The sequence below is a fragment of the Cucumis sativus genome, chromosome 2, assembly GCF_000004075.3.
Source record: "Cucumis sativus cultivar 9930 chromosome 2, Cucumber_9930_V3, whole genome shotgun sequence".
Classification (NCBI taxonomy): domain Eukaryota; kingdom Viridiplantae; phylum Streptophyta; class Magnoliopsida; order Cucurbitales; family Cucurbitaceae; genus Cucumis; species Cucumis sativus.
Window position 1 is genome coordinate 6758365 of NC_026656.2, and position 19269 is coordinate 6777633.

General features: G+C 33.6%; 1 protein-coding gene across 1 annotated transcript in view; it reads right to left on the minus strand.

Moving 5' to 3' along the window:
- Positions 1-9642: 9642 nt before the first annotated feature.
- The window catches only part of LOC101204332 (protein ILITYHIA), a 52748-nt gene continuing 43121 nt past the window's right edge, over positions 9643-19269 (minus strand). The window contains exons 37-60 of the mRNA XM_004152761.3: positions 19030-19099; positions 18861-18939; positions 18217-18319; positions 17979-18149; positions 17743-17865; positions 17557-17670; positions 16348-16454; positions 16216-16267; positions 16031-16137; positions 15392-15451; positions 15189-15303; positions 14963-15073; positions 14719-14856; positions 14513-14635; positions 14337-14408; positions 13594-13706; positions 12722-12880; positions 12339-12435; positions 12084-12266; positions 11020-11211; positions 10777-10947; positions 10546-10678; positions 10287-10365; positions 9643-9990 (exon numbers count right to left, since the gene is read on the minus strand). Coding sequence (XP_004152809.1) covers positions 9948-9990; positions 10287-10365; positions 10546-10678; positions 10777-10947; positions 11020-11211; positions 12084-12266; positions 12339-12435; positions 12722-12880; positions 13594-13706; positions 14337-14408; positions 14513-14635; positions 14719-14856; positions 14963-15073; positions 15189-15303; positions 15392-15451; positions 16031-16137; positions 16216-16267; positions 16348-16454; positions 17557-17670; positions 17743-17865; positions 17979-18149; positions 18217-18319; positions 18861-18939; positions 19030-19099 — 2715 coding nt within the window. The 3' untranslated portion in view covers positions 9643-9947. The remainder of the gene's footprint in view (positions 9991-10286; positions 10366-10545; positions 10679-10776; positions 10948-11019; positions 11212-12083; positions 12267-12338; positions 12436-12721; positions 12881-13593; positions 13707-14336; positions 14409-14512; positions 14636-14718; positions 14857-14962; positions 15074-15188; positions 15304-15391; positions 15452-16030; positions 16138-16215; positions 16268-16347; positions 16455-17556; positions 17671-17742; positions 17866-17978; positions 18150-18216; positions 18320-18860; positions 18940-19029; positions 19100-19269) is intronic.

The window sequence follows — 19269 nt, forward strand, 5'->3', positions numbered from 1 at the left end:
TAATAATAATTTCTCTTGGTTGATCTAAATTCACATAAGAAGGTGTTATTTTTTTACGTTGATAAAGGGTTATTCTTTCAATAATAGCTTGGATTTTTGTTTAGGGTTTAGGGTTTAGGGTTGAAGATTAAGATTGTCATAATTTGGTATGGTTGGATCTTTGTACCCTACTTTAGAATTGATTATATTTTTTTGTTGTGTTTTTTTTTAAAGAAATTTAGGTCAAGTTTTTATTTTCATCCTTTCATTTCTTTATTGTTTTTTTCATTCATTAGTCTTCATGTTTTTATTATGAGATCCTATATGAGAACATCTTCACCATAATAAGGATGTCCCTCCAAACAACTATAATAAAAGAACATTAAAAAAAATAATAAATGATCTTTAGACTCAAGTCCCTCGATACACAAAAGGTATTACTCACAATATCAAAGCATCATCTATAATCAATTTCGACAGCAATCCATGAAATGAATAAATCTCTAGAAATATTACTTGTAAACCAAACGCAGCTACCCCAATTCATCCTCACGACGATTATCATGCACTAGCAACTAAAAATGCACCCATATTCGACAAGAAAGCCAGATTATACGACCCTCTCTACTAGCCTCGATCACTATCATACAAATCGATCTGCAAGAAAAGAGTAATAAGCTCTATAGAATTAATAAGTTAGTCCAAAATCCCATCAGAGCACAAGAAATCATTCACCTTAGCATGAAAAACATTATACTCATCTAAACTGACGCAATTACTAATAGAGGATAAGGCCCTCTTCTAGCCAAGGCTTTAACCAAATAGAACAACACCACCAATCACTAATAGAATATCAAACTATCCCAAATAACATGAAGGATATATAGCCTAGGTGTACTAGCCTAAAGTTGATTAAGATGCACATACCACCCTAATGTTTTTACCGAAAATAATACGCCTTCACTCAAGCTACCCACAATTGCCACACCCTGCCCTGAATTATCTACTTTCAACTTGAGAAACGACGTGAAGTCAACCGGTATCGTTCCTCTTATGAACAACACCAGTTTACCTTGACCATTAAACTTTTTGGAATGTTAAACAACTTAAATAAATTAAAACTTTAGCAGTTCACCAACACAATAACTAATGATATTAAACAAACTTCAATACATAATTTCTGAGAAAAAGTTAAGGGTAAACGCCATTAACTACAAACAACACTTTAAACCCAACGAAAACTAACAACTTGAATAATCTAACATTAAACTTATGTACACATGACATGATCTTATCTAAAAGTTTTAACAAAAAGAACAAAAGTTAATAACAAACTGGCACAATAGGTCGGTGACAACGGTTAAACTTTCGGACCATGATCTCTTTCTAAAAAGTGGAAAAACATTTGGAAAGGGTGAGCTACGTAGCCTAGTGAGTGTCAGTTTTTATAAAACATACTTTTAAAATAAATTAACTTTAAACGTAGTCTTTTGCATAAATAATTCATGAAGCATGCATAATATGAAGCATAGAATTCTTAAAACCTCTTTTTCGATAAACTCTTTCTATCTTTCAATAGCTTTTTTACTTTCTAAAATAAATCTTTACTTGCTTATCTTTGTTAGTTCTACACCCTGGAAATTCGGTCATGATAGTAACTAGCTTGATCTACCATACCTGATCTAATAATCTCGGTCAAGATAGTAGAGCTGTGTTCCTACTATTCTGTCTGAACTCAGTGGTAGCTGGCTAAATGGTCAACAAATCCCCATAGTCTTGACTATTCACATTGAACGTCGAGATCTCGATATATAGAACCACATGACTTTCTTTCTTAAAGCTTTTTTCTTCAAACTCATGCATTTGCAAATATTTTTTTGAAACAGTAAACAACTCTATTTCAAGAAACGTAAAACATACTCGTAAATCATTGTTCATTAACTTAAACATATTCAAAATAGTCTAATTGAAAACATGTAACCTTGCTTGTAAATCTTGACAAACATTAGTAAAGCTCAAATCATACTTAAAATAACAATTTGGTAAAGCATACTTACAAATTTCCATAGAAATTATTTTGTAAATGGGTATACTCAAATAAGAAAATATTAAATCATGCTTTAAATATTAACAAATCAACTTTAAATCATTTTTGTCAGTCACATAATGTAGCTCAGACCCTCGACTTGTAAACTTGCCCAATCTCCTCTTAGCCTGAAAAAGAAAAATAAATTCATTTAATTCCTTTTGAACAACCAAATACCAAAAATTTACTTATAAATCCAAAAATCACCCAAGACAGCCCAGTCACCTTCAAACTTTAACCTTTACTTCTTCCTCAGGCTTAAACTCTGCCCTTTTCAAGTTTTCTTTGTCAGACAACCTCTTTGCATAAATTAAACTCTTGGATAAAACTTTTTCAATTGGTTTGAAAAGATTTGTCCGAGTAAAATGAAAATACCACTCTTTTAAAATTCACCTAACTAATCAAGTTTTTGCATGCTTAACCCTTTTGACACCACTCGCTAGTCGAAATTTAATTTCTTGTATGCTTAACACCTAGATTCCAACTCCACCTCCACCGAACACTTAAATTATAAAACTCATTATTGAAAGTGATCCAAGATCACCAATTAAACCCTTTTTGTCTCCCATCTCGACCAACACAACCTCGAGATAGCCCCAAGATCCTTCCAATTTCATTTTTTACCATCAATCTTGGCTAGATTCGTGTGCAAGATCTCCTTAGACTTGCTTCTCTTCGTTCAATCTCAACGGAACTCGACCCCAAGATTGCTCGAGATTTCACTAATTTTTTTCTCTTCTTTTAATTTCGGTCAAACTAGCACCGAGATTGCCTTGGATTTATACTTCTTAAGCATTATGTACTTCATCTCGACCAAACAAGCATCGAGGTTGCCCTGAAATTACACTTTATCTTCAATCTTTTTCAAGATTCCACATGACTACTCGAGATCTATCTCTAATAAGTATTTTATCTTATCTCTTGGTCGAGCAAGATCGAGATTTAACAACTTCTGCATCGAGATTCAACCTTCAACGATTGCTTAGCTTCTTTCAACAATCACTTAGCTTCAATTCCTCGATATGTAGCCAAATTTCTTAGCACTTTTTCAATAATCATGACATACTTTTAATGAGACATTTGAGTCTCTTTTTAATATTAACTCTTCCACGTTCTTCAAAAATATTTAAGTTTCACTAAGATTCGGGGTTTACAACAATACCCCAAAACTAATTAGAATAATCCACAAGAGCTCCATGATAGCATAGCGATATTCTAAAAAGGAATCTAACGGATGTCAAGTCTACTCTCTCTACTTAGCTTAGAAAAAAAAACATCCAAACAAGCAACGTTAGCCCTACCAACACTATCCAACCTTAGTCCCATGGAAGTAAAGCAATCAATTAAAGTCCTGACCAACTTTATATGGTAACACAAACACACAAGCCCAATATACTTTGAAGCTTTGTAAAATAGAACAAATAAGGTGAAGTCAACCAACATAATAATTAAAGAGCTCTAGCGAACCAGCTCTTCAACTTGGGAGTAACCATTTCCAACAAAAGCAAATAATATGGGTACAAAACGCTTTCCACAATAAGAGGCCATCCAAGATAATGAACAGGGAGAGAAGACTAGAAAATCCAAAGACCGTTGATGATTTTTAATCTTCACCACGTGACATGCTAATACAAAACAACAAACTTTTACCATCATTGGCCATAAGATTAGACAACACCAAAAAAAACTTCTCAAAATAGTTTGAACAAGTCAAAGAACCATTATCTCGAGCATTAAAGATCGTCAAATTCATCCATAAAACAAATATAGGTATGAACAAAATATAATCACAATGACAATGAAAACAATTAGAAAGCAGGGAATTCAACAAACGAGGCAACACTTCCATGACAATTATAAAGAGATATAGAGACAATGATCATTTCTTCTCATGAAAATAACCATACAGAGACTCGTTAATAGAAGCATAAAGTACATTGGAAATGTGATACAAATCATAATCCTAACTCACAAATTTACATGAGTGCCAATAGCAAGAAAAGTGCCAAAAATGAAGTCCCAATTAACCTAAGACATAGGTTAAAGAAAGGACACACCGAAACTTTCACAAATCTAATTATATCACCGCAAAAACTTTTTTTCTCTCAACACATCATAACCAAACAACCACCCAATAATATGAAGTAACCATAAACTGAGAGAAACATTCTAAACAAACTGAGAATGATGGAGAGTACAAACCATTTGAACAACTTTAACAACAAAATTTGAACCGAAATATAATAATAAAAAGAAAAAGTGGGACGGGAGGACTAACACCCTTACTAACAATACTCCAAGTAAATTACAAGAAACCCATAGAGTAACCAACCATGAGGGCTAGGGATCTTCTTGCTCCCCATAAAAAATAACGCAGTATGAACCTCATAAGGAGTAATAAGTCGACACAATAATGCATTGCTACACCCCTAGGCTAAGTAAAAAGTTCACAATATCTTATATGGAGCTGGCTATGATCTAATAAAGTTTCAAAATAACCAACTGTGGAGGAGATATCTACACTAGAGAAGAGTCTTCAGCAAAAATTATCAATCAACGAGGAAAAATCATTCTAAACCACTCGAATCTTAACCATTCGAGTGAAAGAAAGTTCTATTCTTATCCTTCTATGGATAACCATTGAACACAAAACTTCTAGGAGAGAGAAGCTCCCTCCCAACGAGCCTAGGTCCAAAAGAAACTGAGTTTTCTCTCTTGCACAACATTCTATCGTGAACAATGGAATTTGAGCTATACCAACTCTATATATTTTGAGTGTGATATTCTAGTATATAGTATTCTTTATAAGTATAAGTGTGTGAGAATTTAAACTATAAATCTCTTAATCGCTAACACACTCGTATCTAATCATTATTCTCGTTTCAATTTTATAGTTACATTTTTACTTTTTTTGAGTTTGCATGTAATCATCATTTTGTATTTAGGATTAGACGATTTTACGCTTCAAAATTATTAGTAATATGTTTAATTAGAGTATTTAGGTGGATTGCAATAAAATTAGTGGCACCAGGAGAATATTGTGAAAGCATTGTACGTACAACTTTTATTCAATGTTTGGTTCCAATTGCTAAAAGGTCTATTGCAAGTGAAACTATACATAAAAAATGTTAGTTTAGGAGGCAATAATAATGATGATGGTTATAAAATGTCATTAAAACAAATTAGGAATAATGTCGGTTCACAACGATTATCAAAGCATTATCAATTCACGCATGTAATATCAATTTAAAACTGATATAATTGCAGAATTGTTACCATCGTACGTAAATAATAAATATATAATGATAATGTTGATAGTCGTTGCAAATTTTATCTCGCCATCATTATTGTTGCAAACTTCTGAATTGACTTTTCACTTTTAAATTGACATCATAGCTAACCATTATTGTGTGTATGATGACATATGTTTTTAATGGCAATTTTAAATTTTCATTATTCTACAACTCTCATCATAATTTATGATGACATTAAAAGGTATGACAGTTTAGAAACAATCATGAAATTAGATACAATAACGTATAGGACTGACATTGTAGACAAAAATAATTGTAATAAGAACATTTTAAATTGGTTTTCATAATGACAAAAAATTAACAAAAACGTACTGATTTAGATAACTGCAGAAATAACTAGCTAAAGCTAGTTTTGTAGAAAACATATTCTTGAAGCCACCACCTAATACAAACTAAATTAGAAAGTTAAGAGGATAAATTGTTATAAAGTTAGAAGAATTAATGGAAGTTCAACTCACTGTTTGTATCTTTTTGTTGGTTGGTTTTCAAAAGAAAACAAAAACAAAAACAAAAGAAAATTCAAAAGTAAAGTAGAAACTAAATTAAATAGAAAACATATTCTCAAATTTATTTTTTTGAAAAACAAAAACAGAACCTGTTGACCATTCACTTTTTAAACCTAATTTTGTTAGTATTTTCACCCTAAACTGTCTTGGTCACGATCTTCTTTTGTAAATTAAATATGTAAATAAATAGTAATAGAATTGTGAAAGGTTGAGAGTTGAGAGGTGAAGAATACAAAAATAGTAATAGTAGTAGTAAATTATATCGTCTCTCATGGCTTCAATGTTGCCACGTCTTTGATTTCATACTCTCTTACTTTTTATAATTAGTTTAAGCACAAAACAGAATTGACAATCGTAATCTCTATTATTGCAAAAGTGTGAAATGTAACACAATTTATATCATATTTTCACCACGTTAAATATGTCAAATAGGGGATGATATAAAAAATCAATATAGTTTGAAAATGATTTATAAAATTAATATAATTTTTAATCAAACATCATGACTTATTAGTATGATGTTGACATGTCAATTATGGTGGTGGATGCAAGCAGAGAGGGAGAGTAGGGCGAAAAAGAAAATTTATACAAGTACAGACTTGAGAGTTCTAACAAAAAATGAAACTACTTTAACAAGCTGGAAGTTGAAGAAAACTGATAACTAATTCTTAACATACTAACTCTCTAATACTCCCCCAAGATGGAGAAAATATATCTTTGACTCTCATCTTGCATATGTGAAAAGACAAGGTTGTGGCATTGAGGGGCTTAATAAGAGCATCAACAAGTTGATGAGCAGAGCGAATAGGGAGTATAATTTCATGGATCCATCAGTGACCCTATCTCGGACAAAGTGGTAATCAAGTTCTATGTGCTTGGTTCTCTCATGAAACATAGGGTTATTAGCTATGTAAATGGTAGCTTGATTATCACAGTAAACAATGGCTAGCATATCTACTTCAATTTGAAGTTCTTTGAAGAGACTTTTGGGCCATATAACTTCAAAGGATATTGTGGCCAATGCTCGGTACTCTGCTTCAGCCGATGACCGAGAAACTGTTTGCTGTTTCTTTGACTTCCATGATACTAAAGACTTTCCAAGGAGGACACAGAACACAGTAACTGAGCGACGAGTGCTAGGACATGATCCCCAATTCGCATCTGCAAAGGCTTTTAGGGATAAATCATCTATTTTGGACAAGAAGATTCCTTGACCAGGTGAGCCTTTGATGTATCTCAAGAGATGATTTACGGCATCCATATGTGTCTTGTTCGGTTTTGCCATGAACTGGCTAAGTTTGTGAACAGTAAACGTGATGTCTGGTCTTGAAATGGTAAAATACATAAGCTTCCCAACTAATCTTCTATAAGCAGTTGGGTCTTGGAGAAGGTCTTTGTCCGAACTCTTTAATTTGACAATGAGATTCATAGGTACTAAGGGTGGTTTGGCACCAAGTAAACCTGCTTCTTCCAATAAACACAAGGCGTAATGTCTCTATGACAAGAGAATGTCGGTTGAAGATTGAGCTAGTTCGAGGCCAAGAAAGAATTTAAGGGATCCCAAGTCTTTGAGTAGGAATTTATGGTTGAGTTCAGTTTGAAGATTACGGATGAGGCCGTTATTTGCTCCCGTGATAATAATGTCGTCAGCATAAATAAGTAGGGCAAGAAAGTTGTTACCTTAGCCTTTTATGAAGAGTGAATAATCTGCCTTTGATTGTCGGAAGCCTATTGAGATAAGAAACTGAGAGAACTTAGCAAACAATTGACGATAGGCTTGTTTCAGACCATATATGGACTTGTGAAGTTTGCAGACCATTTTCTCCCCCTGAATGGTGATATTTAGTTTATAACCAAGTGGTAAGTCCATGTACACTTCCTCAAACAAGTCTACATGGAGAAAGGCATTATTCACATCTAGCTGAGTCAATTGTCAGTTCTTCGGTACAACAATAGTTAACAATGTTTTGACAGTAACCATCTTGGCTACAGGTGAAAAGGTTTCAAAGTAATCCAGGCCTTCTTGCTTCGTAAAGTCTTTTGCAACAAGTCTAGCTTTATAACGTTCAATGGTACCATCAGCTTTGTGTTTAATTTTGTATATTCACCAGCAGCCAATAGTATTCTTGTCCGTTGGTAAGGGTACTATGCTCCACGTATGATTGGCTTCCATAGCCTTTAGTTCAACTTCCATGACCCTTTTCCAATCATCATGTATCACAGTCTCATGGTAAAAGGTAGGTTCTCTTAAGGTGGACATTTGTAGTATTGAATGTTTGAAGGAAAGGGAGAGAGCTTGGTATTATATTGGTTTAAAGGATATTTAGTGGAGTCCTAGTGGGAAGTTTGTGAGGTAAGGAGGCTGTAGTGGTAGGCTTGTAGACAAGGGGGTTGTTTGGTGGCACGAGTTGATCTTCTCACTATGGGGTTAGAAGTTTGAGATGGATTTTGGTCATGTTGTTGGTTTTGGGATGGTTCATTTGTGGGCTGATCTATGGGTTCTGAGGTGCTGTAATAATTGAGAACTGATAGCGAAGGAACAATAGGTGTAATCTGTGAAGGATGGTGATAGTCAGTAGACTCATAGAAGGCTTTAGGTAGGGAAAAACCTGGAAATGAGTCTTCCATGGGCTGTGAAATATGGGAGCCTTTGAATGGAAAGATTTCCTCGTGGAAAATTACATCTCTTGAGATAAAAAAAATTTCTTTTGGTCAATGCTGTATAGTTTGTATGCCTTCATGCCTTGGACATAGCCTATGAGAACAGCCAATATTGCTCTTGGTTGAAATTTAGAGCAATTGTGTGAAAGTGTGGAAGCATAGCATAGACATCTGAATGCCTTTAGAGGTTGATAGTTGGGCAAGTTGTTAAGCAATTCGAATGGAGACTTCCAACTTAGCAACTTCGAAGGAGTTATTTTGATAAAAAAAATTCAGCAGTCAGTATGCATTCTCCCCCAAAGGTTAATGCATTTTCAATGACAATGCCAACTGAGTTGCGAGTTGACAACTTGGACGACTGTTAAACCTTCTATTGAATAAGTTAAGACTTCTTCATTTATTGACAACAATAATGGTTAAGGAATTTGGTATTTTCACACAACTGTAAGGGTGAAAGAAAAAGAGTCAAACTCGATGTAAGGGTGAAAACGAAGAAGAAAGATGTTGAAGCATAGACCTGAACAAAAATGTCGACAAGTCTCTTCCTTCTTCATCTTAATAATTGTAAAGGAAATTCCAATGTAATCTCTTCCTTTCTTTTCACTAAAACATCCGGATTACATGTTTGTTAATAGGCATATGTGAGAAAGTGTTCTTTTAAGTTTTTTCCTTTTTTTATAACTTTTGCTTCCTATAGAGAAATACAAAATTAGACTTGTAAAGAAAATTAAAAACAAACTTTTCACAAGATTGAAATAGCCTCACCTTTAATAATTTCCATATCTTAAAAGACTAAAATTGAAAATTATTAAAATTCGAAGGATAAAAATGTTACCATCTAAATACTAAATAGAAACTAAAAACAAAGGCCAAAAAAGTACTTTGACAAGACAAAAAAAAATCTTTTTTTTAAAACCTCAAAGAAATATTAACTTTATACCTCACGAACCAAAAGTGTATTTTACTTAAATGTTTTTTAGTACAACCACAGGGTAGAAGACTATTAGAAATGATCATGCCAATATAACTAAATCGGTACATACTAACAACAAAATTTAAACAAAAAAAAAAAAGAAAATTGTAAAAGTTCCAAGAATTCACAACTCAAAAGATAATATAAATCAAAATTATTTCCTTCAATTGCATTTCAAAGCTCGTTGTTTGACAAAACCTATATCACAGCAAAAATAAATAATAAAACTCTGATTCCTCCCCCCATTTTATACACATTACAACATAATGTTTGTATCTGAGCTAATTACATCAACATTAACTACACCCAGACGACAAAAATGGGTGTTGTCCTTTTCGTATAAATAAGAAACCTTTTGTAAATACTATCCGCTTATTAAAATTCTGGTCTATTAATAATTCTGTCCAAAGAAAATATTCGAAGACAAATCAACCGCTAGCAGATTCCGCTTCACTGTCTTCGCTATCGTCACTGCATTCACAAACATCAGCAAATAATAACATCCTATCAGTTATACCTTCCTAAAACCCAAATCCTCCAATCTTAAGAAATAAAAATAGAAGTTGGTCTAAAAATACAACAGAAAACAAACGTAAGCAGAGTTGACAACTTCAAAATTTATGATTCCTGATCTGTTTGAAAGTTTATGATGAATAGCAATTGAGATTAAGGAAGGAAGAATATATATGGATCATTTTATATTTTAAAAACTTAGAACTAAAATTGCCTCAATAGTGTTTCCATCTCGAAATGTATGACAGGTTTACCTCTGCTCTGGTAACTTCGATAATCGTCTAGCTTCAAGGCCTGTGATAAACTTTTGAGCAGCTTGAACATTTTCACTACCTTAAAAACATAAAAGAAGACGTAAAGTATTAGACCTTCAATATCAGTTCTTGTTTCAAAAACGACTATTAAAGCATTAGCAGGTACATTTGTTGAAAAATGAGACGTTGATGGGTCATGGAGGGTTCTATGTATTAGATCATAAAAAATAAAACTAAAAAGCACAATACAGACAAATACCTTTTGTCAGTTGGAAGCAATGCAAAGCACATCTTTCTGCAGCTAATCTTACAGGAGTACTGCCGTCTCTCAAACACTCCGCGAGTGCTGGACCAATTAGTGAGGCATGAGTCACAGTAAACGAAGGATTTTCCTGCAATACACCATATTTGTAACACAAAATGTATTATTAAATTATCACCTACAGAATAAGTAACATTTTTCTCGAGTGAGTATAAAAAAGAGACGTACTTTTGCGACTGCTTTGATTGCAGATAAAGCCTTCCTTCTTACTTCACTGGAATCATCTTGTAGTGCTGACACCAGAGATGTAAGAATGTCAAGATTTGTTGCCGAACTTCTTTGAATTTGATGAAGTAGCAGCCTCCCCAATGCTTTAGTAGAAGTTTCTCGAATTGGAAACTGTATTATGAAACAGAAGATTGTCAGCTAACTATAAACTTCGTACATACACAAACAATGACAGAATAGTACCTTCTCATCTTTCAATGCCGTTTTGAGACAACCCAAAATAGATGAGAACATAGCAAACTGACAAACGGCAGAAGGTTTGTGCCTAAGAATGGATGAAATAGTCAGCATCGATCCATGTCTAGCATGCCAGCTAGACGAGGCCATGTTTATGAGTTCCTCAAGCAGGCCGGTCAGTTCATCATCCTCTAAGTACTGGAACAACAAAACATACAAGTCAGTAGAATTATACAAATCAATGGTTGCCAAGAACATACCATAAATTGCACATTAGTAGGCAAGCACATAACACTTTTGTCAAACATACAGAACAGAAGTAATAAAGATCAACCCAATGGTTTGATTTGCCAAAAAATTTCAAAATACATGAAATTAACCGTCAATAGAGTGTGCCTCATACCAACTCGGAAAAAAGTAACCCAAACTCTAAATTAATTAGCAGTAAACAAAGAAACTAAAATAAAGCCAACTAACATAAATACTCTGTGTTATGCATATGGTTTGTTTTCACTTATTATCCTGAGTTTGCTAACACTTGTAAAATGCTCTATGTTATGAATAAAGTTGAATCACATTAATTTTTTAAAATTTTTTGAAATTTTAGTAAATATTTCAAATGAAAAGGTTAAATTTCAAATCTTAGATGTATGCATTTTTAAAAACTGACTAAGATCTTTTTTTTTTCTAGAAAACCAAATCTAAAAATCAAATTTAGAATTTAGAATTTACAAAAATATGATATTATTTTGAAAAATTGCATCAGAATGACAAAAAAAATTATATAAAAAAAAAAGGTCCATAATACTCTTTTTTACAAATTGCAAATATGACAAATATGATAAGCAATTAGATATATCACAGAGCTTTCAAAGGGCTGTCCACTTTTAAATTTGCTATTTTTGCAATTTAGAAAATGTAGTGACATGAGCCCTTATTATCATAACTTTTTTTATTGCTACTTTTGCAAAAACCCCAATTACTTTTGTCAATTCTGAAATTATAAAAAAAAATATATAAAAAAACCTATACATATTTTTTATTCTGCGTTCATAGAAATTGCACAATACCTGAGATATAATACCCAAAATACTCGCAGCTGATATGCGAACTTGGTCATCTTCCTGTCTAATCAAATCCTTTAAAAGAGTATAGACACGAGTTCTAACTCCACTACTTACAGTCTTCCCAGCATGCTTCATGACACCTTTTAAGGCAGTCAAGATTGCCTCGCGAATACCACCATCAGATGCCTGAGCAAAAAATTAGTAAGACTGACCATATGTAATATTCTCAAGCAGAAAGACTCAAAGATGATAAGTCACCTGTAAACTGGAAAGCAGATCACCAACCAATGGATCAATCCTCGTGCTAAGAGCACTTAGCTTTCCAAGAGCAAGTGCAGCACTTGATCGTACAGTCCTGAACAAAGATCATCTTAGTAATATGAATTTAGCAGCAAGCTATAAGGAAAAGATTCCTACCCAATCATTTATTAATATGAATTTTCTAATTCCTGTATCACCAATAAGCTCCACTGTTAACAGGTATTCTAAGGTGATGGAAAAAGAAAAGGTACTGTATGGCTATTTACATAAATTTGCTATCAACTCTTCAAAAGTCAAGAAGTTGTAGGCAATAACGATACATCACAATGGAATGGATTAAAAGATAATCAATGATGACCAACAAGAATAAGCTCACCAACCTTGTATTATCTTGCAGACACTTAATAAACGTGGTTTGTAGTTGAGGAAGAAAAGGTTTTAAAGCCATTCCACCCTTTCTAATTATAATGCTCAAAGTAGATAAAATGGCACTCTTCACCTGCCAAGGAAAGCGATCCCCTATAATCCGAATAAGAGGCCTGGGAATATACAAAAAGATAATGATCGATGTCAGAATTCAGTCAACATGTAACGGAAATGAAAATCGCAAATAGAACTTTTATACGTCAGAAACCATCTCACTCCAAATAAAAAGATGAATCATTGATAATGATCAAGATTGTTCAGTCATTTAACAATGATGAAACAAAGTGGGATATCGTTACTAACAAAAAATTGATTTGCTTATTTCAGAAAACTACAAAAGCGTTATTAAGTTGTCATACAAGTAAATACATATTAGAACGATGTACTTTTCAAACAAATATTTGAGATCATAAAAAAATAAATTACAATTTATCATGTCTAATGGGTGCACAAAGAAGGAAATTAAAATGTTCATAGATGCAAGGAGGAGATGCAAAGATAGTTAACAACTCAACCTTACCTTAAGCTGACTAAGATGACTTTCACACCAACAGCAAATAATAATCCGTAAAGTAATCCATCAGAAGTAAGTTTCATTTCCATAAAAGGCTCTAGATTATCTTAACTAAAAATGATAAGTTATAGTTGAACACGACATACACTTCATCATAATAGCACCAAGGCATTTTTCCAAACAATTTTGAAGGAAAATTTGAAAATGGATGAAAACATCAATTTAACCATTAAGTGACTAATACAAGTATTCTCAAACATAAAAATATTAATGTCATTATAATGATATCACCCAAATTTAAATTGCAATTACCCAGTTATTTGGATGACAAACTCCTTCAAGACTTGTTCACTAGTCATTTCAATCAGCTCACCAAGGCCCAAAGCTGCCTGCTCTCTTGTTTCAGCAGATCCACTAATTAAGCCCTATACATTAGACATGCAAATACAATTGATTGTAAGAGCTTTAAGCATAAGACACAAACCCCGAACAAAGCCAATTGACCAAAAAGAAAGGCACTGGGTGGTCACAAGCAAAAGGGAAAAAACATGGCACCAGAAGACACATTAAATTTGTATACATCATAAATGATGATCCATGCTGACCAAGTAAAGTCAACGTGGAGATCCCAACTCATCAGTTTTCTTCTACTTTGCTTAATACAAGCTGTAAACAAAGCATTAGATGTTGGAGATAACTCATCAGTTTCTCCTAGCCCGGTTAGAATAATCCTTATCCAACGAGCGTCAATGTAGTCAAAAGTGTGTCCACATAATTTCTCATTTCCCTAGCAGAAGTCTCAGAATATTTTAAGATAATGTTTGTTACAACCATGGGAGAAACTGGAAATAGAAATGGAAATTAATGTTCGTGACAACCCACCCTGTCTAACAAACAAAAATTGAGAAGATGGAAACGGACAACTCTAAGACCACCACTAATATGGATAATGTATCCTTGTGAAGACATTGTCTAATGGGTACACACAAGAATAAAGCCTGTTGACAACGACAACCAACAAATATTAGACCATATTGCAAAGTGAATATGAATACCTGGAGAAATATTGGAAGTAAAGGCTGGAGAGCTTTAGGGAGACATAACCCAGGTATTAGTATAGCTCCTCCCTGCACACCCATTAAATGAAACAATTATAATAGAAAAGAAATAAAAAATATTGAACTATTTAAAATATCAAAATGAACTTCAAATTTCATAGTCTCAACAGCACCTTTCTTTTCCTTCGCTCTTTATCTCTTGATGTAGATACAGCATCACGCACAAGTTTAATATAAGAAGGAAGTGTCTCCTTGGGGATAGAACTGACAACTCTTGATAAGGCTTCCCAAGCAACCTGTCAAAAAGTAAAGAGTAAACATAAGTTCACAGCATAAAGATGGTCAAAGAAAGTAAATAAATAAATATCAGACATCATACCACAACGGTGGCAGAATCTGAATCACTGAGCAAGACAATCAAGGTCGATATCAAGTTTGGAGCTTCATCAACCAAATACAATTTGCTATTTTTGAAGAAGTATCCTATCAAATAAGAAGAACTTCGTCTAATAGCGGCCTGAGAAAAAAACTCAACAAACAATGTTAAAGAAAACAGAAACATACAGACAGCAATCAAAAGACTCAAAACATATAACACATATTTGTCATTGAATACGAAGTACCTGATTATCGCTGACACCTTTAAGCAGTTCAGAGATTAGAAATTCAGCACCATCTTCATCTATAACCAGCACCACAGTTTCTGCAGCTTCCTTTGCCAATTTCTGAACTTCCTGATTCAAAATCAATAAAACAAATTGAGAACTATGTAACTAATGACTGTAAAGAAAAATGATTCAGCTATTAATGTATAACTATATATTTAAATTTTATTTATAAATAGCTTACTTCATCATCACCACCCATTGCTGAAAGTAAAGCAGGAAGGACAGTACCAAGGTGGATGTATAAACTTGGACCAGCAACCTCTGCCAAGGCTCCAAGAGCATGTGCATTGAAGGCACTATTGGTACACAATTTGATATTTAGTCGACATATAGTCAGGCAAACATCACAAGAATAAACATTGAGATAAAGAAAAAGGGACATACGAAAGAGGAGTATGGACCAGCTTCGGCAATATATGTGGCAGAACAGCTGTTGTTCTCACGCTGCAGAGGGAAAACATCATCAATTAGTCATTCATCAAATGGAGAACCAGGCGGCATATAGAATTTATGAATTTCATGTGATAGCTTGGAATATAAGATTCCTAGTGTGAATCTTTTTTTTTTTTTTTGTATACATGATCTTGGAATGAGGGTTCTATACCTCCTATATTTCCTTTTTACTGTTTCCTCCTTCCTACCTTAAGGGATTTCAATCTGTGAGCAATTGTTCTTTTTTTAATTAATTCAATAAAAAGCTCAAGTACACCTTCCATGCTGTCAGTTGACAGTAAGTTGTTTGCTTGTCTATGAGATATTGGGGTAAATATTTAAAAGTATATTCAACATTTCACCCATCAGGAAATTTATAATTTCTCAAGTATCAGCATATTATATTGACCCAATCTTGCGGTAATTACTAGAGAGACCAATAATTAGCAAACAATTGAGTTCAGCTCTCATCTTAAAACACATGTCAAATGGCGTTTCCCAAGGATATATCAACATAAATGCGGAATCTATCTGCATGAACGAAAAAATATGTAAATAAAATATATACAAGGGGTAGGAAAGGGCCGCCACCTCAAGATTTGTTTAAGACCATCAAGGGCAGTCTCCGATGTATCCTCATCCTCCAATGCATGTAGGAGAGTAGGAATGATTTCATCAATTGCTTGCATTCCAGCACTCTATACACGATGCCAAAACTGTTACTAAAGAAAAATCAACATTTCAGTTGTAAACTATGAATGAAATTTATTGCGTACCTTGTAAAGAGTGCTGAATGCTAAGCCTGCAGACTCACGAACCTCCGGCATGCTGATTACAGATATCAGAACTTAAATTCGCCATGAATTATCATGAAAAGAAAAAATTGAGATTATACAGAAAGTTCAAACCTATCACAAAGGGCTGTTCGTATGGTAGGGATAAGCTCATCCATGAAGCTCAATAACTGACTTTTACCAGCACTTGTCATTACTTCACTGAGCCCAATGCAAACCCCCTAAAAAATTCATTGTTTCAATTAAACAAATATTAATCATTTTCCCTTATTTCCAGAGGAGAGAGAAAGACATCCCAAATGTTCAATTTAGAAAATCCTGTCACAACCCCCTGAGGGTAAAAAGATTATAATAATAAATGAATAGAACTCTGAAGTTCAAGGTTAAGCAGTGTATTATAAAACTCTAATTTAATGTGGTAAAAAAAAGAAACAACATTATTTGTTGGTTAAATTATAAAAAAAAAACCCAGAACTTTACAGTTAGTGTCAAAAATACACCTGAAATCTCAAAAATTACAAATATACCCTTAAACTTTAAAAAGGAGTTCAAAAGTACCTTTGACATTAGTTTTGGGTGAAGACAGTCAAAGTTTTGTTTCAAAATACCCTTGAACTTTAACAAGTTTAAAAAATACCATTAACTTAATAAAAGTTAAAAAATACCTCCCCATTAACATTTGAACAGATACCGTTCACTTCTCATGACCAAAATAACTCCAACCATTTCATAAAAAAAAAAGTTGAAAAACGCTCCTAACATTAATATGGTGATTAATTTGTTTGGAATTTTCTCGAGTTCAAAAAGATCCAATTTTAAAACAAATTATATAGCTATCCTTATTTTTTCATATAGATGTTCTCATTTTTCTCTTAATTTTCCAATTCTTAGCTTACACCAATTTTCTCAACAACCAATCCATGTTTTTGTTTTTGCACATTTTTAAAGGTTACAAATTCCACATCCAGCAAAACTATGTAGGCCACAAAAACCTTAAGTTATTTCGGATTCCACATCAAGATGAATTTATATTTTTTAGCCACTTCTACAACAGTAGAGAAAAGAAATCCTATACACCACCATCTGGAATGTGTAGGGAAGGTGAGATGAGAATGTAATTAGTTAAAAGGGACCCACTTTTGTAACTAGATTTAAGGCTGAAATATGGACCTGGATCAGGTTACTAATAGAGTAATAGGTCGTGAGAAAGCTGAGAATTGTAATCTTATGGAAGAGAGAAAGGTCTTGAATTCTTCCATGACCTCTGTACTCTGTCGAGATAATTTGAGATAGAAACTATAACATTTAAAGTAAAGTTCTCACTTGTCTTCTGCTAGCGTTGGGATCTTTCAGGCCTTGAGATAGTATAGGAATGATCAAAGGTAGTACTCTTTCTCCAAGCTTTCTCACAAGCTCACCCAATGCTCGTCCAGCAACCTAAACGAGAATCAATTTAGACATATAGTTTTCTGACAGCAAAATTGAGATTATATGTACACGAGTAAAAACCTGTCGCCTCTCAGAAGATAATGAAGCTAGAGAAGAAATTAGAGTATTCATTAAAACTGGCATTATTTCCTTCAAAGTCTTTGGAGTATTTGCGACTATAGTTTTCCAAACATGCAAAGCAGCCTGACAGAGGATGAAATTTAATAAATTGTTATACCATGTAATTTCAACCGCAAAAATTACATATGTATACACATAACACGCGCAGACACACCCAACTCGTAATTCAGTATTACCTGTCGAACGGAAATGCTCACATCAGTTCTAACCATATATAGGGCAGAAAGTATTTCATCCCGCTTTCCCCGACCAAGAACTTCAATAATAGCACGTCCATGGGCTTCAGTGCTAGAACCTTCATCATCACTACCACCCTCAAGCAATGCTTTTCCAGAAGTTCCAGCAACCTGCAAAACAGAAACTAAGACACAGACGTATACACACAGGCACTCACACGATTTAGATGTACAATACCTTAAATAAGAGATCACCCAACAGTTCTACTGAACTCTGTCGAATACGCCAGCTGTCATTGAAAATACCATCTTCCACAGCAGGAAGGAGAAGTGGTAACGATCTGAAAATAATAACAATTATTATTACTATCATTCTCTCTTATTTAAGAGAGCGGGAGAAAGAAAGAGATTAACAAAGCAGCATATTGGCAAAAGATAAAGACTTCTATATATAACCACTGGTTAACCAAAAAATAGATGGACAAAAAATTGTAAAACTTATATACAAAAAAACTGTTGGAAATAAGGGGCTTTGTGGACAGTTTATTAGGGCTTGCTAGAGCCTATATAGTCGTCTTCGTTTGTAACTTTCAGTGTGTATGAAAGTAGTAACAAAGACTCTTATCGTGTTTTTTCCTCCATGTTCCAGGGTTTTTCCACGTAAACCTTGTGTTCTCTTTTCTACCTTTTAACAAAAAGCAAAAAATAGTAGTTCTACTAAACAAACATGAAGACTTTTATGGCTGTGTGAAATGGCAGTTCCATTTATTTCCGTTCTCTTATGAATGAACAATATAGCAAACAATAGATCATTTAACTATCTATACCATAACTTCTGTGTCCACGCAGTGTGCAAGGCTTTAGAATTTTAATAGTACTTACGTGGCTGCATAATGTTCAACCAGAACATGCCCAGCACCTAATGCCGCATCCCGGACAGATTCATTCTCATCAGCAAGACCTGTAATGATGTTATTAAAAAAAATGACAAATGCTTGTAAAAATAGTATTTCTTATACATTGTCATAGCTGTATACTTTGTGAAACTTACCATCAAGAATTGCAGGCAACACCTGCTGCAAATAGTTCTGGAACTGAACACCCAATGACCTTGGCAAATACTGTAACCAATTTCACATAAAATCCAAGTACAAAATTAAACAAATCTGTCCAATTGAAGTATAGACACGAGTGGATATAATACAAACATGGTAATTTTCAAACAAGAATTTTGTTTCGCTTCATGATACTTATATTAGGAAACTTCCTCAACAATGAAGTAGATATTTTG